This window comes from Stigmatopora nigra, chromosome 8 (assembly GCF_051989575.1).
Source record: "Stigmatopora nigra isolate UIUO_SnigA chromosome 8, RoL_Snig_1.1, whole genome shotgun sequence".
NCBI lineage: Eukaryota > Metazoa > Chordata > Actinopteri > Syngnathiformes > Syngnathidae > Stigmatopora > Stigmatopora nigra.
Window position 1 is genome coordinate 10,000,879 of NC_135515.1, and position 24,234 is coordinate 10,025,112.

General features: G+C 38.6%; 1 protein-coding gene across 1 annotated transcript; it reads right to left on the minus strand.

The window, feature by feature from the left end:
- Positions 1–218: 218 nt before the first annotated feature.
- On the minus strand, positions 219–23,780 carry lrrc75a (leucine rich repeat containing 75A). Its single transcript, XM_077723121.1, has 6 exons — positions 23,467–23,780; positions 22,795–23,170; positions 17,634–17,762; positions 11,080–11,192; positions 4,849–5,122; positions 219–4,013 (listed from the first exon to the last, which is right to left on the minus strand). The coding sequence occupies exons 2-6, from the start codon at positions 23,041–23,043 to the stop codon at positions 3,426–3,428; spliced, it is 1,353 nt and encodes a 450-aa protein (XP_077579247.1). The 5' UTR covers positions 23,044–23,170; positions 23,467–23,780; the 3' UTR covers positions 219–3,425.
- Between the last annotated feature and the right edge of the window lie 454 nt (positions 23,781–24,234).

The following is a 24,234-nucleotide window of genomic DNA, read 5'->3' on the forward strand; positions in this document are numbered from 1 at the left end:
AGTGTCCAATCAGCCTACTATGCATGTCATTGGAATGTGGGAGGGAACCGGAGTACCCGGAGAAAACCCACACAGGCCCCGGGAGAACATGCAAACTCGACACATGTGGACCGACCTGCATGCTAATAAGGATAAACCACTTGCATCACACATAAGTCAGTTTTCCAAAAAAAAAAACAACTCTTTAATTGATGAAAAATAGGACAACTCAACATTGATACGATACAAGGCATTATTTTATTGTAATTTATTTGTAAGATCCATTGAGTAACAATTATACCTATTAATAATAGTACATAGCATTTTTTCCAGTAGATGTCAAATGCGGCCCCAAAATTCAGGAACACAAAGCAGTGGAAAGAAAAAAGCTGTATAGTTCAGATAGCAGAAGTACAGTATATTAGGTAGATTGTGAAAATACACTGAGAGAAGTGCAAAGGATGGAGCAATATATAATGGCAATTCCTTAATAAACAAATTAAGGGTTGCTTTTACACAATGTATTAGGTTCTTGCACAATCTAATGAGCCCTAAGCATTACACCAATGCCCACGTCAAATAAAATGCAAAAAAAAAGTTTTTAATAAAGCTCTACGTATATTAGATCTCTTTAGATTGTGCAGGTGCACGCCAAAGCACACAGTGAGCCCCCGACTTATTCCATAAATCAATCCTACATTCTCGGATTATATACATTTGAGGTAAAATAGTCTAGTCATTTTGCCAAAGGTTGATGAGCAGAGACAAAATTAAAGTGCTTCGAGCTACTTTTGCAAAACAAGTGAGCAAATTGTCAATGGGAAAAACACAAGTAAGCACTGGTCAACATAAAAATATATATATATTGTAATCTTGCGACCACTTTAGTAGGTGGTGTTTAATCCTGGATTGAAGATGTACATCTGGGAAACGTTTAACTACACAGAGGTCACTTCGCTACATAAGCACAGTTGCGGAATCCTTGAGCAAGGCACTGGACTCCAAATTTAGAGGGAACTCCAATACACTCTAATATATTTTCTTATGGATCAAGCCATTGAAATAAATACATGTTTTTGACACAAGATGTCAATATTTGATTGACAGTCGCATAAAGGTGAAATTACTGAACTACCTTGCCCATAGATACAAAGCAACAGTAAACCTGAGAAGTGTCTCTAAGGTTGCTTATACAGGTTAAAAACAATCATTCAGTATGCCTTTTTTCAAATTTGATTTAAACACTGCCAAATGCATTGACCAATAGTCAAGAAATAAGTGCCTTTTCACAGCTACACACATATTAGGGAGTATCACCAGTCTGGGAGATTCAGATTAAGCAGTGAGAAAAATTTGGAATGACTCCATTCTAAATCAATCTCTAAAATGTAATATATGTTCATTAGATTTTAATTAATACAGAGGAGAGGATTCTCAAACTTCTTACAGATGGTTAATAATCATGCAGTGGTGCAAAAGATGTTGCTTGTTGGCAGTCAGCTGTGCCTAAAATCTGGGGGGAATACAAATAATAAATAATACAGTTTAAAGGGCTCATTGGAAAACACATGGTTGGAAATAGTTGCTTTTCCAATGTATAAAGGGAAGATTAGTTATAGTTAGATTCAAGTACAGCACTGAAATTGTACAGTTCATCATAAAACAGAACTTTATGGAAATCATTGTTTTGACACCACTAAGAAAAGGAAGTGTAAAACCTAATCAGATGAAAACACTATGTTGAAAGTATTGGGATCTTTGCATTTATACTCTGTGGAAATTCATAGCATGCCATGCAATGCTTTTGGTAAGTTACAGCTGACAATTCTCTGGCCTTCACATACTCCATCACATGAAAAGTTTTAAATTTATTAGTACAGTGGCTTCTCTCTAGAGATTTAAAATGACTGTTTTTGATTTATTTATTTGATTTTGTGATTTCCCATTTCTCTATACATCAACTTGTAATGCTAGTAGGGACTGGAAACATTGCTGGCAGCATTTTAATATATAGTCACATTAGCTTCGTAAAACCAGTCTGTAAAAAAAGGCATTGTTTTGATTATATCTTGACAGTGCTACAAATCTAAGATATACAATTTGCCTATCATGGCAGTTTTTGGCAGTTTGAGTTGTTTCCCTGCTCTAACAAACTCAAGAGCTCATGAATGATTGAGCACAAGGTTAAAAACAACAACATATAAATGGAGTTTAATAGTTTGTGAATCTGATAATGTGCACAATTAAACCTCACATACGATGCAACTGACTTAAAACACAAATAAAGCAATATTTCTGAATGGAACCAATTGTTTTGATCATTTCATTCATACTGTTGAGTATATTGAGTATAGCTATTAATAAATAACCACTTTCCTTTCACTAAAATGAGCCAAGCAGTGCACAAATTTGGCACCTTTTACGTTTTGTTCACCTTTTTAGTTTTGCTGCCCGTGCCACAGATGCTTTTTCCTTCCAAATGTGTCACAGATTTTGCTACAATAGAAGAAAAATCGACTAGACACAGATAGGATTTTTTTTCTTGTGTAAAAGGAACACCTCACGCAATTTCCCTAATTTTACTAAGTGTGTCGCAGCTCGTGTTTACATTTTTTAATATTGGAAAACATTAGAATCAACAAATCCAGTGTCATTCTGGACATGAACACATCACCTTTTAAGTCCACAACTACTTGTAGTGTAAAAAAAAAAGACTCCAAAATGACCATACAAGTCTAACACCAGCCCAAATGGTTTCTTAAAGCTATTCATTGATTTGATAATAATTGAACAAAGACAAAGTGGGAGCAAAAATCAATTTCTTCCACTTCAGAGAATGTGATTATAACTAAATGCCAATATACACCGTCTACACAGGAGAGGCGATCCTATCTTTCTCCTTACTGTGCTACACTCCTCATTTTTTGGCATACTTCAACACATTCATTTGATCAGGAGCAACTAAGCAAAGTCTATGGACTTCATTTGGATTCTTTTCAACCTTCCAAACGTAGCTAGCTGGTTATCATTTGTTTAAATATGGGTGGCTCTTTAAACAGTTCTTTGTTTGAAAACCCTGACGTGCTTATATATACTTCTCATCACAGGCGCTTCACCTTTAGTGGGACAGGTTACAGGCACGTGGAGGTAATATGACTTTAGGAGAAGGTCCTGACTCAAGCCCTGAACGGGGGGAGGGGGGGGGGGGCATCACTAGTAAGCTTATTCACTATTCAGTGGTTTTATGGATTGGTATGCTTAGGCTTTCGAAAAAGTAAGAGACCAGGAAAGGATGTCTGCTGTCTAATATTTTTCCACTTCGGCTCAGCTGCTTGGATCTGACCTGTTCAATCGGGGGGGGAGGAAGTCTTCTCTTGCCTCCATCCACGTGTACTTTGACAGCAGGAGAAATCATCAAAGTGGAGAGGATAAAGGAGCAGCGATTATCAGGTCAAATGCTCTGATTGGTCAGTCACATTGTCAAAGTCATCCTCCTCTGCTCTCATTGGCTCGGCGGCCGTGGATGAGTGCTGTGACTGGCTGGAGCAAGACAGCGGGGAGGAACGACTCTGCGTGTCGTCCTCGTCCTGCGCCATCACCGCCATCTGACCCGCCCTCTGTTTCCTCTGGAATTCTTCCTCTTGTGTCCTCCTCCTCCTCCCCCTCCTCGCCTTTCTCTGCTCCTCAACGGTCCACATGCTCTCGTCTTCGTCCTCCTTCCCTTGCGCCTCCCTGTCAAAGTCTAGCAGCTCTTCCATCATCTCCTCAATCTCCAGATCGTCTTCCACCTCGGACCGCAGTTCTCCCATGCTTTCCGTCCTGTTGGTGTCGTCGGTCTCGTCATCTTCGGCGAGACCACGCAGTCTCTCGTTGGGCTCACTGGCCTGACTCTCGCCAAACTCCAAGATGGTGGGCAGGTTGCCTTGCTTAGGACAGCGCTTCCGCAGGCTGACCAGGAAAGGTTGCGGCAGGGAGAAGATATCCACATTGTTTCCCAGATCGATCCATGTCACACTTGGGAAACTATTAGGATCCTAAAAGAAAACAAAACAGAAAATCATATACTTCTCATCTTATATCTTTATGCAATATTGGTAGCACTGTGGAAATTATAATGTCACAGTGTGTAATGTCTTCAAATCCAGAATTACTCAATGGCACATTTACAAAGCACAGCAACCATAGATATAACTTGAAACTTATTCATTCATGCCTATAATTCATGATATCTTTGTTTGTCAATTGGAAAGAAATGATCTTAAATTAATGGAATCGAATTAGGACACCTAGAACATTTCAGAATAGTTTTGTGTTTGGCTCTCTTCTCTTACTTCTGAGATGTTTTCAGGCTGATTACTCAGTTGTATATCTCACCTACCACTGTTTAATAGAAGCGTGCTATCCTAGCGAATGTGTGAAAATCGGAAAAATGTCAGACTGGATTTTCCCAACGGCTCACGGACGAACAATAATACTTCTGGGAGAAATATTGCATGGAGTGTTGTCCTTGTATTGGTATCAGACTATATCGCATGTGCTTTTAGACAGCTGTAAATCAAATCACTAGACTGATTCAGACTATTTCTCTTTACAAACTAATGGTAGTAACAGAGAAGTGTGTATTATTTGTAAATAGAGCATTTCTCTAGGCGGTACCAGCCATGTTCAATTTAACACAAAAATGATTTTTCATTCTCTAGCTATATTATTTTTTTGCATTATTTCCAAATACGTGTATTGGATCAGTATTGATATACAAACATATTTTGAAAAAAAGTCCCTAAAATCCACACTAAGACCACCACTAATTGCCTCATAGGATTGTCATGTTAAAGTAACCTAAAACATCAATTAGAATACAGAAATTACCTTCAAGGCATCAGTCAATTCCTTCAAAATGGTTCTGGTCAGCCGGTTTCCATTCATTGCCAGGGTCTCCAGGTGAGGCAGGGCAGCCAGAGTGGGCAGCAGCAAGAGAAAGGCCTCATCGGTCAGGTCAGTAAACCCCAGCTCCAAGCTGACCACCGTGGAAGCGTGATGCTGCAAATGCGTGCACAGACGCTCCATGTCACGGGCTACCAAAGGGATACCGGAAAGATCCAGCGCCCCGCTTGGAGGAGGCGAAGACAGCACCGCCTTCAGACTAGAAACAGACAGACAACATGACATAAGATGAAATAGGTCATAACCAGCATTTAATACTCATTCCTCCGTTTGATAAATCAATAAATTGAAACCTTATCTGAAAGGAACGCGTACAGTTTAGAGTAGAAATGTCTGGATACAGAAATCGTGACCACAAGATTGAGATGAGATCAACTATAGGTAGCTTTGAGGATTGGTTGCTCATGGTAACAGTAAGCTAGTAAATCAGAAATATAGCAGTATGGGGCACGGTGGGTACATGCTGACAGTTGGACACAGAGGGGATTTAGAGCTATTGAAGTTTGTAGATGAAAAATGCCTTTTTTTAGTGGCACTTAAAGATGTAGTCTGCGAATGCATGCCCATAGGACAAATGGATTTGCCAGAGAATTATTAAATGAATTGAGCACAAAAGGCTGATCTAGTGGTCTGTTCAATGAAAAGATTGCTCTGAATCCTTTTCATATCTTCCAAAACCCAAAAGACTGAAATGCCCACTCCTTGACCCTGAAGAGCACTATTGAAATAGGATAGATGTGAGAGAACATAAGGGGGGGAAAAAAAACCTATAAAAATAAACATTGTAGGTTGAGATGCTAATAAAACATCATACTGTATGAGAAGTTGATGTGACTGAATGATTTGCTAGTACATTAATAAAACATAACCTAGTTCTGGTTGGGAAATGTACCATTAAATATTTCTTGGTCAACAGCTCCAGAAAATAATTTTCTCTGGAAAAAATCCTGTTAATAAATTCTAGTTTTGACAGTGGGTTGTTATATGAAAGCTTTTTTTTTGTGTGTTTTTGGGAACACTCCATTTCAACTACATGCTACAAATCGAATGGAGAAAGTTATCAAAGCAAAGGAAAGTCATTAAAAGCCATTAGTTCATTTCTTTTTGTCAGCATTGACAACAAAGGTTGAGAAACTACATACCAAGATCACACTCATGAATTGAAAGAATGAAAGTGCAGAGCTATTCGTGACAAGAGGACCCAAATTAATCTCAACTGTCAGTGCAAGTGCAGCTTCGACTCTGACAATTCCACCCAATGCATCCCAAATGAGCACTACTTATTGGAAAGTGCCAATTGAATTTTCTCCTCGTGGAATGAATAAAGGCTTATTCTGGCTCTTCTCATTAGTGAGCATTTTACATTTGACAAAAGAATTTATAAAATAACTGCTGGTAATCACATTCCTACTGAAGATCTCCACACTGAATTGTTCAGTTTTTGAGTGCTGTCATTTATGTCTTTTCAACAAAATGTTTGAAGATCATGACCTATTCAGTCGGTCAAGTAGAATCAATTACCCGAATAAATGCATAAAAGACTAGATTTTCTTCATTTTAGTCAGGAGTCATTCAAACAGGTCTCCCTTTTCAAAGACCCTCTTGTCTTAGCCAAGGGGTGGCAAAGAAGTTAGACACAAAGACCCAAAATTTTAAACTGTGAGGGTTAAAGATCCACACCTTACGTCAGAAGCCGCATAAAAAAATAAAATCAGTCAAATTATTGTTTAAATATAACATAAGGAGCCACATCCGGCTCGAGAGCCACATGTTCGCCACTCCTGCCTTACCCAATGCCAAATTTCCCAATTAGTCCTCACTCCATTCTTCACATTGTGTTGTTTGTGAAGCCATATTGTGACAACACACACCCACAGACAGACTAATTTAGGTTATATTTTCCTGCAAAACACCTACAGACTCTCAAATATCCAACAATAATGGGGTGCAATTTTACAAACAATGTTTGATACATGAAGATACATCACACACACAAAAACACCAGGAATTTATAAAAGCCTAAAAGCCTTTGCCTGCAGTTAAATACAAGCCACCATGCGGGCTTAATGACCAAATATTAAGGAAGTTACTGTTATAGCATTTCTAAATATGTTGCATAATAATCCCCGTTGATTTGGGAAAAAAGGCAATCTTAATAAATCCTATCAAAGTAGTCTACAGTTCTGTTGTAAGTATGAATAAGTTAAATAGAGGTAATAATGCTCTTATCAGCAGGAGCAGGTGACGTCATGTAAAATTGCCTTCACAACCTGACCTTTTTGAGGAATTAATTTACGGTTATCAGTGCCTGATAAGACCGCTTGTAAGAAAAATTAGTAACCATCCCATCAGCAATGAAATAAAATGCTTGTAGTAGTGTCAAATTATAAACTTGAATTGATTATTCTTGCTTCTACCCAATTACAACCATAAAAGCGATGTTTGTTTGTTTTACCCATTTTTAAAATATTGTCATGGAAATCTTAGATTGTACCATAACAGATTGCGACAGTTTTTCAGAGTGAAGAGCACCATACTGGGGAGGTGACAGGTGTTTTTTTACATGTGTGAAAGCTCCATTGCCAAGAAATCAGCAAAGATTTCACTGCCAAGAAGAGCACCTGAAGCAACAAAATAAACTGCAACCCAATTACCTACTCAGCTGTGTTTGGGGAAATTAAAGATTATTAATATTAGTGTCAGGGAAAGAAGATTTTTAATATTAGCGTTAGGTAGAAAAGATGATTAATATTAGTGTTAGGTAGAGGCTATTCCAGTTAACTATGGTAGGAACAACCATTCAGTGAGGACCGACCTGGGATCGAACCCTGCATCCCAGAACTGTGAGGCCGAACGGCAAACCACTCATCCGCCAAGCCCCCAAGGTTGAACAAGCACTGGCCAAATTGGAAATTGTCAAATTTACTGGACCACAAACTAAGAGATGAAATAGCTGGTCCAGAAATATTATAGAGCAATAAAGAAGAGGACCCTGCCTTGCCCATACGATGACAGTGACAATAAAGTAATATTAAAAAGCATAGAGTATCTCAATGCTTTTGAAGGTGGATTTCAAAATTGTGCTTCATCTTGTGTTCTGGATGGATTGCTGTGACCTCTATGTCTCCTCGAGATCATGTATCCCGCAACCAGCTGGTGTTTGTTTACAAAGGACGCAAGGACTTTGTCACTTTCTTCTCCCTTCATTGTGCCTCATTTACCATCAATTCCTTAGTTAATTTATGGTTTAAATTGCATTGTTTTCATCAAAACATGACAATCAGTGAGATTTTGCAACATTTTCTGTTACTGTCATGAAATGTTATGTAGAAATGATCAGAATATTTTTCTGCAGTTAATCCAAATCAGGAATTGCTCTCATTTTGTCCATATAAGGTGTTGTGTGTGAACAAAAATGTGAAATTCCACACACACAGCCACATAGGTTTTAAGCCCCAGTTCAGAGGAGTGGTAGCTTTCCAAAAGTTAAGACTTGTGTTCCCCATCAAATGAAATGGCACGCCAGAGCTTAAGTGCTGAAACAGCCCCAGGAATTCATAGATGTAAACATTGAACAGTTAACTATGAAGTTTATAGTTTTGGCAAAGCCCGAGATAAAACAAAACTCTTAACAAAATTCATAAAATCCTCAATAGACACTCAATAACACTCAACAACAGAATTATTGTTGATTTAGGACTGACAGCTCATTAAATGTTCGGTGCAAAATTCAAGACTGAACTTCGTTTTTTTCTATCGTGTTGTGTATGCGTGTGTGTATGTATATGTGTATGTATATGTGTATTTATATGTATATGTGTATGTATAACTGGAGAGTCATGACTGACGAGAAGAATTAATAGATGCTGAAAGCTACTCTGTTCAATTTTCGAATCATGTTAGAAAATATTTTTTTCCATCTGACATAACATATCCCATTACACTGACATGCAAACACTGATCTTGCTCCTGGCTTCAAGTCAAACAAGGCATAAACTGAATGCGCACATCTGGGATTATGCTGTAGTTAAGATAAAACACTCGAGGCACTGGGTGTTCGTAAACAATTGCACCTTTTGCTGAAGCAATATCACGTAAGAAAAACGCTTTAAGCATTATTCAACCTTCTGTTTCGTTAGGATGATACTAAAAACAATTGAGTGAGCTGTACTTAATTCACACCAACAAAGTTATATCAGTACATTTGCAGATTACTTGTCTGCAACTATTTTTTAAGAAGGAAGAAAATAGACTTGTTGAGTCACCATAAATATTACACATTTCAAAGTATAGTTCATTGGGAATTATATATAATCTTGACTCCTACTGCCTAAAAATGGTGTTACTTTGTCAAGCAGCAGGAGACTCAGGTGTGCAAGAGTATGATTCATACAGCAACAAGGGGTCAATTTTCCACAAGACGTAAACATCAGTCTCAGGGGCATCAAAAGAATGCTTTTGTACTGTGGACATGTTTTTGTGTCCTTGAAAGCTTGGCTCAGGTCTGTTTCCCCTATGACAGGAAAGAGCATAAATGGCTGTAAATCAGGATTCTCGAAACTATTCACAAAAGACCACAGCGGGTGCAGGTCCAATCGATGAGGGACGACACCTTTTCCCCAATCTGGTGTCTTGCAAGTGTAATCAGTTGATTGCAATCATGTACCGTTTGTTCCAGCAGGAACCTCATTGGTTAAAATGTCCGGGCTGGATCGGTTGGGACAAAAAATCTGCACCAAATGGGTTGCAACTAACAATGTACTTACAAAAAACAATCTTCCTCTTTTCATGGAAGAAATAAATACACAAACAACTGATCTCATTGACATAAATGGGCATCAACTTGAAACATTTAGCATTGTCAACTTAACAATACTCCAGTTAATTATTTAACTAATTCATAATTCCAGCAATTTTTCCTCATTAACATTGCGCGTTACCATGACAGCGTACAGAAATTATGGCAATGAAGTCATTGTGACTTGCAAATTGCGTGATTTAACATTGTTTTATTACAACACTTTGCAATCAATAACCTAGTATTGCGTCCAGATAATTAAGTAGTTGGTCGGGGTTGAAATTATATTAGGATCATAGGCCGTTCATCCATTCAAATGTGCCCCAAGGACAAGACAATCTCATGTTGCCTATATTGTAACTGAGTACTGTTTCAATCACTGACTAACACCTGCAACACTGAATTAATTACATCCTGCAGAGCAGTGCAGAATAAATTAACGTAATAGCAAAACACGCTCTTTCTTTCTCTTTTTTTAAAATCTGATATTGTGAATGCTGACATGGTGTCATTCCTGTGCAGCATGCATTTTTTTAGCAGGGCTGAAGGTTTCATGGAGGATATAAGTATATGTAGATACACAGATGACAGGAATTCTGGAGTGTAGAGTACTGTAAAATGTCATTTTAATGCCTTTTAATTATTTTTTAAATGGGATATTTTGATGAGATTAGTCATTTTTAGGGGGATATGAATGAAATCAGTTTAGTGTAGATCTATTTCTGATATAGATCTAGTTATTCTAGTATCTGGGGGTACTGAAACACATCCAAGTTGACTTCAAATGGGAGTTAGAGCCATAGTTATTTTCATACCTTGGACTGGTCGCGAGCAAGTCAATTGGCATATCAGTTGAGTTTTGATTGAAAATGAAAACAAACAAAGAGAAAAACATTAAAAAAGCTGAAATGTTTTTAATGCTTGAAATGTTCTAGTAATCACCCATAAATGAGAACATCTGTTCTTGCCACAGACTGATTTTAAAACACTAGAATAAAAAATACCACAACAAAATAAAATTCCTGAAAAAAACTCAGTTGTTCAAATAATGTACTGTAAAGATTAATACTGTATAAGAACAGGTGAACTATTTGAAATAAAATCTCAGTAAAGGCCCATATTTTAACCCTGTTTATATTAACGATATTTATTCTAAACCCATTTCAAATTTTACAAGATATCCCAATCAAGTTTATATTGATATATCACTATGAAACAAATGGTTTCCACTAATGAAAAAAAATATTAGAGTAAACATTTTTAAGTGAACATAGAAAAGGAAATTAAAAGAGTGCGGCTTTAAAGCCACATCGGTGTAAACTTGGAAGACAGTTAGAAGACAGCGTAAAAGTACTCACCAGGCCTGAGGTTTCCTCTTGAGTATGCCTTGTCTCCTCCACTGAGAGTGGGGGCTGAGATGATAGGTCAGTTGACGACAAACCTTCTCCATGGCTCCCAAAGAGTCACCCTCCTAACGAAAATATAAGAAAATTTAATTCAATTTAAATAAAGTCAGGGAAATTAGGCAAGAAACCACGTATTGGGAATGAAATTGCATTGCGAGAATGGTAAGCCTTCTGAGTCACGCAACCGATTCTGAAGCATTATTCGCTATTTAGAAGAAAAACAAGGTGATGCTGTCAATCAAAATCTCGTCAGTAAGCTCTTTAATTCACGCAGGACTGACGAAGCGAAGCATAAAGAACATGACATTACTGGAGAGAAGAGATTTTGAAAAGCAGTATCTACACACCATTGGAGCAAATAATTGGCAAATACATCTGTCAGCCAAGAGTGTGTGCGTTTGCTACGATACACACGCATTGCATCAAAGCTGGGGATTTCAATGCTTCACACAGCTTTGATTGACTGATGAATCACTAAAGACCACTGGCTTCATGCTTTGCAAAATTCAAAGGTTTATTTATGATGAGACCGATGCCATCAAATTAATCAAAGTAGCATTTAGGATTTAAAGGTCCTGTTTGATGGTCAAGTCAAGGTTAATAAACAATTTGACAAGTCATAGAAAAGACATGTTAACAAGCTGGCTAAATTTGAATCGATACAAAAACATTGCTAATATATAGTAATTAATAAGATAAAGGAAAAATTGATTTTTGGCATTCATTCCTGTCCTTTTTTTCTAATTAAAAATAACAGATATCCACTAAAGCCTGACTAGTGAGAGAAAAACATCTCCCAGGAGTGAACTCTAGTCCCTTGCATGTTCCCCTCAAAAGCACTCTCTCTACTTTTACTCCTCCTTTAGTCCAAGCTATTAGTGACCTCATAATTAAATTCAAAGCTGCTTAATGTCACCTTGATTCACTTCCCACAAGGCTTGTTAAAACTTAGTACATTTCCTCAGTTGCTTCATCAATAACGTGATTCATTCTTCACTCATGTCCGGTATAGTGCCTCGATCTCTTAAAGTTTATATAGTCACTTCTTCAATTCACCTTTCGTCTAAAATATTCTAGCATCTCATCCCCAACACTATCTTAAAGCAGTTTCAATCCATTGTCCACCCTTTTCACATCACTGAAGCTGCTCTTCTAAAAAATAACCGCCTATATTTTGTTTTACCTTTCCACTATTCTGCCTTCAATCTCAATTCAAATTATTTTCAACCTTGCGTGCATTTTTAAGCCATCTCTCTCAGTATTCATCTGGACCGACTTCTTTAGATTTTTTAACCAACCCACACACCTCGCATTTGGCTCACCTGAAATCTGTCTGGTCGCCTGCAATTTGTTGAAATCATTTTTCCACTAATCCAAATCACTTTCTGTCAGGCGCAGTTTCCACAGACATAACATCTATTTTCACTATTATGCATAATAGCCAGCTTCCCCTCTCATACCCTCTGGTTACAGGAAACCAATTCATGGTTCTCATCAAATTTCCTACCACATAATAAAATTCCTCCTGGCTCACTAGATACTGCCTTCACATTCACATTTTGTAATCATTTTTCTACCTCCATCAACAATATATCAATTTCTCCCTCCCTTCTGCTACCATATTAATGATATCACCAGATCAGCCTACTTTTAACTATGTCAGATCTGTCACTCCCCACACCACTGCATGTCTATTTGCATCCTTGTCATCTCCTAGGTTAATAACCCAAATGGGTTTAAAATTATATTTATCTATTCAATTGGGCGACCTGGCGACTGGGTGGTCAGCGCGTTAGCTTCACAGTTCTGGGGTCATGGGTTAAAATCCGGTTCGGTCCACCATGTGCATTCACTCCCTGTTTAAATGAATTGGACGTCTACCTCCGTCAACAACATGAATCGAGTTACTAAATACTTTATTTTATTCACTTGTGTTGAGTTTATTTATTAATTATTTTATTTGTTTGTTTGTAATTGCTATTTGTAGACTTCCCTACATATTTATGTTGTTGACTACTGTTGTTATTTATTGATTATTTACTTGTAATTATTATTATTAATTGATTGTTTGTATTTATTTGTTTTTTTTGGGAGGCCTGTCGGCTTAAGTGGTTAGCACGTTGGCCTACAACCCTGGGATCCTGGGTTAAAATCCAGTTCCGTCCAACTGTGTGGAGTTTTTATGTGCTCCCTGGGCATGTGTGGGTTTTCTCCGGGTACTCTGGTTTCCTCCCACATTCCAAAAGCAAGTATGGTAGGCAAGTTGGACAATCTAAATGGCCCCTAGGTATGAGTGTGAGTCTGAATAGTTGTTTTTCTCCTCATGCCCTGTGATTGGCTGACCACCAATTTAGGGTGTCCCCCGCCTCGTGACGAAGTCATCCGGGATAGGCTCTGGCACCCCCTATTGAGGATAAAACAATTCAGAAAATGAATGACTGAATTCATTTGAACAGCTCATTTTTTTCATGTGTGTATTGTTGCCAACAGCTGGTTTTAAGTGTGGCGCGGCAACAAAAATGTTCTGGGATAAAAATCTGGGGAAAATCAACAAATTTATCGGTCTCACAGGAGCACGTAGATGGAAAATTTCCTAGTGCAGTTTAAAAATGTCCTCATTTTGGTGAAGTCATTAGTCCTGGCTCAAGGGAGAATTGTGTCTGCGTCATTGGTGTACAGACACTGAAATGCCAGGTATCACACAGTGCATCTTTGGTGGAGCGTGCATGACAGCAGTGCTTTACACACCAATAGGCACGTCTCACACCTGAGAAAGAGTGGAGGGAGTTCACAAAATAGAAAAGAAGGCAAAATGAACAGCCTTTGATTTACTGAATATTTGCCAATGTTGAATGTTGTGAATCTTTATGTGTCATATTATTTCTACCACCACTCAGAGTAAATGCTCTTGTGTTATGAAAGTCACATTAAGTAACTTGGTATTTAAACAAAAGAGGAAGACTTTGGATCAATGAAAGCAGCAGGAGTAGAATTTGACTGGAGCTGGTGCTTTCCTACATCTTCACTCTAAAACTTCTTTCTTAAACTATTAAGAGATCAATGACCTCCCGCCATCACTCCTCAGTTTTGTACCTCCATCAATACCATACTTTGCCTCCCCGCTTCAGGCTAGTCTGCTAATATAGAATACAGTTCAGCACATGTCTTAGTGTATTAATGTTAATCTATTTATCAAATGTATTATGATCTAACTTGAAGTACCTCTTTTTAAAGGTCATGGAACATAGTAGTTGAGAAGTCATATGCTGCCACATTAAAATGTATGCACTCTTGCGTGATTACCGTCCAATGAGCTGCAGGCAGCGCCTAATTTGTAAATCATGGACTGCTGCACTACAAAATGCATAAAATAGCCCATGGATGATGACGAGTCGGACAAAAGTCAGGGAACGCATGCCGATTGGGCTAAAATTAAACATGCAAATACCCGCTTACCACACTGAGGGACTTACAAGCCTCAATTTCAGAAAATGTCAAAGCAGAAGTAGCAGAGAATAATGTATTACACAAAATCGGATTGTGTGTTTTTGCAAAAAATACATTCTTTTGCACACATACTTGTGTGCAGGATTTCTCGGTAGGAAAATTGCATGCTTGATTCGGTACACTTTTTTAGTGGACGACAAGTCGTGGAGCTAACAATAGTTTGGAATGTATAACAACATAGCTTTGTAATGACCTCGCCAGAGTGCTCAGACAGAAGCGTGACAATGTTTGTTACACCTTGCTTATTAACACACAGAAATAAACTACCCAATATACAATGAGCTGCTGTTCACTGCATACCACACCATTTCTATTCTATTTAAGGCGCCACACATATGCCACTGATTGATATTGTATGACAGTAAATTAAATGTGACGCCATGTAGGTAGTGCTGTGTTGTAAATACAACCAAACTTGCTTGGATGAATTGATTGTTGCGTGCACAGATTATATCAAGCTGTTTTTTTTAATTGAGAATATTTGAAAAAAAAAACAAATTGATTTTAACTAATACATCTGTGAGAATAACTTAAGAAACCTAAGTGGAATATCGCTAGTAAAATATTTGTAAGTGCAAAGTTTAATACTGAGCAGGCTGTAGTTAGAAATCATGTGTACAAATGTATCTGCTGGCTAAAACTTAAATATTATTTTGCTGTGATTACACAAATGTGAGACACCTTGAATTGATAAACTCATAACCTGATTGGAGTGTAGTTGTCATTCATCCACTGTCATTTTAACACTGGTCCGTTTCTTGGATAAATAAAGTGTTGCTATTTAACCCGAGGTGAACCAAAGTGCTTAATGACACGCTTGCAAGGAGAATGTTTTGAGAGCTTTGGGATATTTTTCTGACACATTAGCTCAAAAATACAACTGTGAGCATAGCACATATTATGTAACTCAGCTGACAGTAGTGCATTTTACAAGGTACCACATATACTGAGCAAAATGCCTCATGTGTTAAGAATAGCCTTTTCACCTAACGGCCAACATACTCTAACAAACATTTGTTAAATGGCAAAAAAAAAAATGATATTTTGACTGCAAAAGTAGATGAGGCCAATAAGGTAGTTGTTGACCTTGTTAATACAGACATAAAGCACTGGACTGAATGTCTATGTTCCCCCCAAAAATCTGTGGCATTGATGTGGCTCCTTTTAATATTTAAAATGTGTCACAAGGAAAGTTTGATTTGCATAGTGCTGCACGTTTCTTCTGCGACGTTTTGCTGCTGGCCAGCTTGTGTTTTTCCAATGCAGTGCACAGGTGTGTAGCCGTGGGCGGAGCTTCCAGCATCACACCTGCATTCCAGCTCGTCGCCACAGCATTAAAACACAGGCCAGCCAAGAGATCTTACCTTGTTAATCACCATTTCCAATTTGTAATCTTGTGCCTTTCCCCATATGCCTCATTTGTTTATTTTTTCATTTATACTAGTTTTTGTATCCTAGTGCAGGTATTGCATGTCTTATTTTTATTTGTTATACTTGTATGATTCTCTTGCAGCGCCTTGCTTTTCGCTTCAGTTGCTCTTGAGGGTTTTTTTAGATCTCTGTTGACAGCCCCTTTTTGTTACTTCCTTCCTGTGTTCACGTTTTGTGCGTGTTTGAGTTAAATAAATCTTCCAACACGCCTACTTAGTCTTAGTTGTCTACTTAAGGGTCCAAACCTAATTCAGCCTCTGCGGAGCGTAACATCCTCTATAGCAACAGCTGTGACATTTATGACATATAAAACAAGTTACAGTTCTTGCTAACCTAATGTAGGTCATCAGAGATGAGCAGTAGACCGCATTAACCTCAATACGGGTAAAGTGAGCAATCGATCGCTTACCTCCTCACTATCTGATATGAGGCCAAAGGTGAGTACAGATTCCTTCTGAGTAAAAAAAAAAAAAAAATTTAACATCCTCTAAAAAAGGTCACTTGGTCACCAAACCAGTTGTTCATCCATCCATTGAATCCATTCATCCGTACACACATCATTAAGAGGTTCTTTATGATGCACAATTTTCCTATCACATTCCATAATAAGATTAACATTGCTAAATATTCCACTGGATATAGTTTTGAGAGACAGATTTTTTTTAAATGCCATGATAACAATGTATATTAATTCTGGAGCCTAACCCAACTAACTTCAAAAGGTGTACTACATTAATCCCTGGAATATTGTGGTTAATGTAGACCAAACATTCCTGTGACAAGTGAAAAATCGCGAAGTAGGGCCAACTACCTTTTTGTTTTTCTTCAGTGCCGAGTCCTAGCTGCAAGTTGAACACAGGGGAGTTGCTTCCGCTTGTGAATTTCAGCGTGGATTTTTACGTTATATAAACATAAAAAATAATATATTAATATTTAAATCATTACTAGCAGAAAAAAAATTGTGAAGAAATGAAATCTCGATAATCTAGCAAAGACTGTCCACTCTAGACTGGTCGCACCCATTGAGACAGACAACCTTTCACACCACCAATCACACCGCTAACGAGGAGGAATCGATCTCACACTGCCCGCACCAAGTCAGGCAAGAGAACCACTGCTCTATGGGTTGGCTTAACCATCTCACAGTCAGTAACAGTCCACATATTTGGGGTATTTCATCTAAGGCCACAAGATTGTCAGTGACAGAATAGATGCCTTTTAGTAAATTCCCATCTTTGTCTTCATCACTCTTCCTTCCTTCCTGCTTTTTCCATCTATTAGAGAAGCTGTCACGCTTTATTTCACTCTACCTCAATCTGCAACTACATGAATGAACAAACAGAATGCACTGACATTCCCTTGTGAATGCACACATTTCTACACAACCACTTTCAGCAAATCCTTAATCTAATAACGTCAGGCGAAATGAATCAAGAGATCAGCTGATAGCAATGAATCACTGTAACCCATTTGGGTGTACAAAGGAGATTTTGGTGTAATTGGCAATATTTGAGAAGCATACTATACACTGTCTCTACAGGGTGTTTGTGTGTGTGTGTGTGTCCTACCGTCTTTGGGCAGTGTACATAACGTGCCAGGCTGATGATCAGGTCATGTGTGATTGGGTCAACAAGGTTTCTGAAGCTGGCATAGCGGTATAATACATCGTCCAGAGATGTTGACTCCATGCCCAGGTCCTATACATATGCACAAACAAAACAATAACAGTATTAAAACTCAACATAAAACATAACAGTATTAGTAATAACTACAATCAGCCCTCAAATAGCAAAAAAAGTACAGTAATCCCTCAAATATTGCAGTTAATGTAGACCAGACATGGCCGCCATAATCGAAAAATAGCAAAGTAGGGTCACCCCTATTATAACTACTTTTTCTTCCCATTTAGTGCTGAGTTTTAGTAGCTAGAGTGGCTTCCGTGTGGATTTTTAGTTTTAGGAACTTAGGATTTTTTAAAAAATAATTAATGGCAGAAAAAAAATTGCGAAGAAGTGAAGTTGCGATAATCGAGGGAAAACTGTACATCAGTTATGTAATATACTTTACACACATTATAAGCAAATCACACAAGTCACACAGCATGAAAAGAAAACCCTGTCACAGCATGCACAAATGTAAGCAAAAATACCACCAAATTTGATGGAACTTTTTTTAACACAGCTGTTGCAGGGGCGGCCCAGTCGGTGAGTGGTTAAAGCATTGGCCTCACAGTTTCTTTCTTTTTATTTTTTTCTTTCTTTTCTTTTTTTTCTCCACATTTTGAATTATTACCTTGAGTGTTCATCATTGTCCTTGGTGGCCAACAAAGTAATCAATTTATTCATTCAGTAATTTCCTACTGCTGATCACATTGAAGGACAATAACACACCACATTCATAACTGTGGGCATTTTAGAGCGTTTTTTTCTTTCTTTCCTGGGATATGAAAAGAAAGCCAAACACAAAAGAAAAACATATCAACAACAGAGGGAAAATGCAAACTACGTAGATATATTCTTTAGCACATATTCTACCATTCCACCTAAAATAGATTTTTGTTGCGGAGACAATGTCGAATCATTTTTCTTTAACTTACAGAAGACGCCTGTAGGAATATCTTTGGAGTCAAATAAATCTCACTTAAACGTAACATGGTAGGCCAATTTTCCAAAGTGATGGTCCACTACAATGCCATGCAATGGCTAAACAATTACTGGTGAGGACAGCATGGGTAATAACCCATATTATATTATCAAAACTAATAAAAAATAATAATACGATACAGAAAGTATATATTTTGTATATTGGAAGATGATATGAATTACAATATATGTAACATGAGCCCAATTTGACTTTTAAAGCATTTTGTACCAAAATCTAGAAATGTCAATCTAATTTCTTACTCTATTATGTTCTAGGTTGGATGCTTTTATAGTGTTTTGACCTCCAAATATAAAATTCAACACAGTGTGGATTATTTTGCCTCTAACCAAAGGACAAAAATCAGTTTGTCTCAATTTTCAAGCCTCAAGAAATGGCCATCGCAGACACCAGCGCTGGCATTGGGAAAAAGAAAATGTCAGCCAGTCAACACACTCAGGGAAAAAGAACATGTACACGCAAATAATTATTGTAGCTTTATTGCAGCATTGGCTGAGTGGTTGAGAATGCTTTTTGAGTCAAGGCCAAGTTACATTGACATGACACGATTGGTGCTTAAAACTCAAATGCTCCACAGGAAATTATTGTTTTGATTTTAATTTTAAATCACACGTGGACAGATGTATAAAAAAAAAACAACAACTGTCTTTTAACTGTGTTTAACTTTGTATTTGTTTGGTTTTGCTAGTCTTACTAAGTCACTGTCTCTATAAATACAGGCAACATGCACTGGAACTAGTCTAGACTCCTTATTTTATAAGAAAATCAATTGTTCATTCTTTATGCATAAGTGGTGCAGCACACTTGTTCACATCTGTGTTGGTACACAACAAATATCGCTATCCTTTTAAGACTGAGCAAGCAAACGGAAGAGAGTTGCACAGACTCCAACAGAAAAGGCATATGACTCACTGATGTTTATATACCACCTAAAATTGTGAGAGGAGTGGGAATTAAAAACAGCAGTTATTATTATTACAACATTATTTTAAGACTAGGATATGTGATTATGCGTCGTACCAACACATTTTACATCCCAGTTATCAAATTGTGCTAGAATTCACAATCCATATGTAAATTACCAAAACACAGTTCAGGAGTAAATTTACACTAGTACTGATTTTTCTTTTTAATCTCAGTTGGGTATTATATACAAGAAAAATGCAGTTGTGGATTTCATTCTTTTAATTTTGTTCGATAGAATTAGGAATAAATGTCATAGTAAAACAGCAAACTGCGGTCAAGGTTTAATAATATCGATATAATCCACCAAAGAGGATATTAGATCATTATGATTACAAATCTGAATATTTTCTGTAAAGTCCCAGCATAATATAGAGTGCCATGGTGACTGTAAAGTACCATAAATTGATTTTATTTTAAAAGGTGGCCTTGAAGGCGGCCCGCCGAGTAAGTGGTTACCACGCCGGCCTCACAGTGTGGGACCTGAGTTCAAACCTGGGTTCAAATCCAGGTCGGTCCACCTGGAGTTCTCCCCTGGGCTTGCGTGGGTTTTCTCCGGATGCTCCGGTTTCCTCCCACATTCCAAAGACATGCATGGTGGGCTGATTAGACATTCTAAATTGCCCCTAGGTATGAGTGTGAGCGTGAATGGTTGTTTGTATCCTTGTGCCCAGCGATTGGCTGACCAACAATTCGGGGTGTCCCCCGCCTCTGGCCCGAAGTCAGCTGGGATAGACTCCAGCACCCCCAATGACCCTAGTGAGGATAAAGCGGTGCAGAAATTGAGATGAGATGAAGGTGGCCTTGAATAGAATCCCCTGTGCATTAGGACCAACTGTAATGTGAATGTAAATGCCATTTTACACAGTGTCTTACACAAATTTCATGTCCATGTATTTTGAATAGGTTCATGTAATCATTTGTACTATAGCAGCGAGCCATGTTTGTGTATTTGTTCATCAGACAAATGTTTGGGAAACATTCCCCTGCGGCAATATTATTACATGGCTGAGCAAATCGGGATTTATTCAAAGCTGCCAAATACTTTTTTTTTTCTTCTTGATTGTCAACATTTGCACTACACTGTTTCATATTGAAGCCCAAGCTGCTTGCAGCAGCTAACATTGTTACTTGCATGTTGACAAGCCAGCATCTGAAATATGTCCTCATCCTAGACATTATGAATTATTAACCTCAAGCTCAAACCAATAGCAAAAGGAATCAATCAGTAAAACACAGCACTATGTGCATATTGCCATTTTACTTTTCCGGGACAAGAAAGAAGTAAAACGATTGGTTTATGCAAGGTTGAAAAATGTCTACAATAATGATAGTCAAAGTTGGCTTTGAATGTAAATTACGTCACGTATACTAATAATCAAAAACCGAGACTGGGAAAGAAAAATCTAATTAACCCAATGAAAGGTTTGGACAGGTTAAGATGAACTCTTAGCCTTAGTCTATAATACTAGATTTCCAATCATGAAGCTCTGTTTAACATTCTGCTGTAGATTTAAAATGTATTAATTTTCTAAACCGCTTTATTCTCACGAGGGTTGCGGGGGTGCCGGAGCCTATCTCAGCCAACTATTCAGGGTGTCACCCGCCTTTGGCCCGGAGTCAGCGGAGATGGGCTCAAGCACCCCCGCAATCCTAATGAGGATAAAGGAGTTCAGAAAATGAGATGAGATTTGGTAGATTTTAATTTCTCATAATAATACTTATAATATATATACTATATATACTTATAATATATATAATAATACTTATCATCAAGAGATAGAGTGACAAATAGTTATTATATAAGAGACACCTATTAAGGTGAATGATAGAGCACTAAATATTGACTATTTTTTGGAGGTTAGTGTCAGTCAGACACCAGTATGGTAGTTTCCCACAGAAGTGGATAGACATTATGCTTCATGCTTCAGGCATCCAGGTGTGATGTTCAGATGGTTGCTAGAGCTTCACTGCAGTGCAGTGATTAAGAGGGTGGCCTCCTAATTAGCTGCTAACAGACCAGCTTCATGATTAATCAGTGACTACTTAGCCACAAATCTCCACTGATCTCTATTGTTCCCGGGCAACGTAGGAGGGAACCTAGTAACCAGCGTAGACTACTCTCATCTTTTTCACATTTTCTTTCTGTGTAATGGTTGTGTGAATACAAATGGAACAACATGGCTCTCACTATTAGGCACTACACACAATGTGTTGTGTTTTTAGGGTGATTCCACCTCATTGTTCATTTTGTTCGTTAGAGTGCAACACCCATATAGACAACCTCGTTTCATCCAACATATAATAACTAGGACAAAACCATTGGCGGTAAATAGTCAAAGCATCTCAGTTTCTTTTTCTGTAGATTACTACGACTACTACATAATCAGAATAGGGGTCCCTTATGAAACATATTTTAGCATTTTTTCTGAATGGGCAAGTCCAACAACAGCTTGGAAAATGTCCATAAGCTTTGTATCACTTATACCTTTTAGACTTATTATCTCACTTGAATTTTGGTTTAGTCAGCCTTAATAATACTATGAAAAAAAACAAAAATGTTATAAAGTGATAGAGGCTACCTATTCAAATTGATTGCCACGCTGAAGTCGCACAAGATGAATCATTTTTCAGAACTCATAACTCGGTTGATTCATAATGTACTACTTCATAATGTTATCGAATTCATCTGGTTTACAGTGTAGTTAAATCAAGATGGCGGAAACCGTAGCGATGGTGTGAATTTCAAGGCATTTAAATTGGAAATTTGGTACTTTTCCAAAATGGTTGCTTCAAAAAATATTTAAGTGACAATTTGGGGGATTTCCCGAGTTTGCGTCACTTATCTGGAGAAGTTGGCAGCTCTGGGAAATGATCCAAAAATGACGCAAAATTAACTAGATAGATGTCCAATTGACTTAAAGTGACTGTGTACGGTCAGCTTTCAATGCCATTAATGACAATTTGTTAATTTGCCTCTCCCAGTCAAAATGAATTGGACATCCAGCATCGTCAATGTTGGCAAGTTCGTTAACAAATTAGTCCAAATATACACTGTTATGAGGGTTGAAAGAGAAACTTCTGCGATGAGCAGAGCAGCGTTACCTGACGTAGAGTCCTCAGCATCTCCGTGGCCTCGTCGTGTTTGCCCTGTTTGGCCATCAGCATCATCTCCTGGATCATTCCGATTCGCCGCTGGTAAGGCGGCGGGGTGGCGCCGCGACTCAGTCTATCCCCCGACCTCAGCACGAGGGAAGCAAACAGATCCCCTCGCTCCTTGGTGGGGGTTCGCCTCCAGCTGTGCTGTGGGCTTGGCGCTCCAGCATCATGGCCCTTGGTCTGTTTGCCCCCCATCGGGCTGTGTGAGGTGTGATAACAAGTCTGATCCCACCTGGAGCTGGTTCATGCAGAGGCAGGCTCGGTGGGCGCTTCCATCAGTTTCTGCAGTTGATCACATCTTTACAATGACTCCAGGGGGCTTCTGCGGCAGGGGGCAGTCACGAGATTAGATGGAATCCGAGTGTGTATGTCATTATCGAGTAGAAAAGGGTAAGAAAGCAAAAGAAAAGAAGGTGGTCCGTGCAGCTCAAGTGGGGAAGAGGTCGTAAGATGTTGCCTGCAGCATGGCCGCTCACCCCCGTCACAGCCCCGAAACGAAACCGTCACAGCCCGCAACCCGCCGCAGTGGCTGGCCTGTCCCGAACACAACTTCACCGCGTCTCCTTCTTACAATTCCTTCCGTGTTCTTATCGCGACTGTCGGCGAGCTTGAGCTTACCTCGCCCACCACGACTGGGAAGATCCGTGTCCCGAAGCGGAGCTCGGAGGAGGGAGGCGACAGCGGTGGTCGTGGTGCAGCAAGCGGGGCATGGCAATGTTTACGTCGGTGTTATAGCCGAGGACTGACGACAAGGCTATGGAGCCTGTCCGGAGAGGACCGGAGAAGTACCTGCTCGCTCGCTCGCCTGTTTGCTTGGGTTGGGACTGAAATTATGGATGACAACCTCTCTGCTTTTCTCCGGGTGGATGTAGCACGCCCCCCACCGCTCCGCTCCGCACTGCCTCGACTCAAGGCAGGGAGCATCCACAGGTTTCCAGATGATCGTCATCTTAACCCTTTCCGGGGCAGAGGTCACGACAGTGACAGTCATTCAAAAGTTGTACATTTGAGATCTTTCAGGAAAAGAGACAAGTTGTTTGTCTTGTTTTAATTTAAATTTGAGCAAATGTTATATTTTTTAATTCTTGTATTAAATAGTTTGTATTTTTTAATTGACAGGAGGACAATATTAAGTCACAGAAAACACTAAGTGAATGGATGTAATTTGTCATTCAGTGTTAGTGTAGCATACTGGCATTTTATTTTTGATTCTTTTAACATTAAATCGTTCTCCAGGATACAATTGCTCTGGCATGGCCATAGATCAACTTGATGGCAAGAAATTCAAATTTCAAATCTTAATTTTTGGGGGTGAAATGCTTACAATAGTACAAAGTGATTTGAGAATGGTTTCAAAACAAAGGTCACGGGGGCAAATATCTGGCC

Excerpts from the sequence above, each read along its gene's own strand:
- lrrc75a (XM_077723121.1), bottom strand. The coding sequence starts at position 23,043 with ATGGGGGGCAAACAGACCAAGGGCCATGATGCTGGAGCGCCAAGCCCA. Across the intron at positions 11,193-17,633 it reads ATGTACACTGCCCAAAGACG|GAGGGTGACTCTTTGGGAGC; the intron begins GTAGGACACACA and ends TATTTTCGTTAG. Across the intron at positions 4,014-4,848 it reads AATTGACTGATGCCTTGAAG|GATCCTAATAGTTTCCCAAG; the intron begins GTAATTTCTGTA and ends GTTTTCTTTTAG.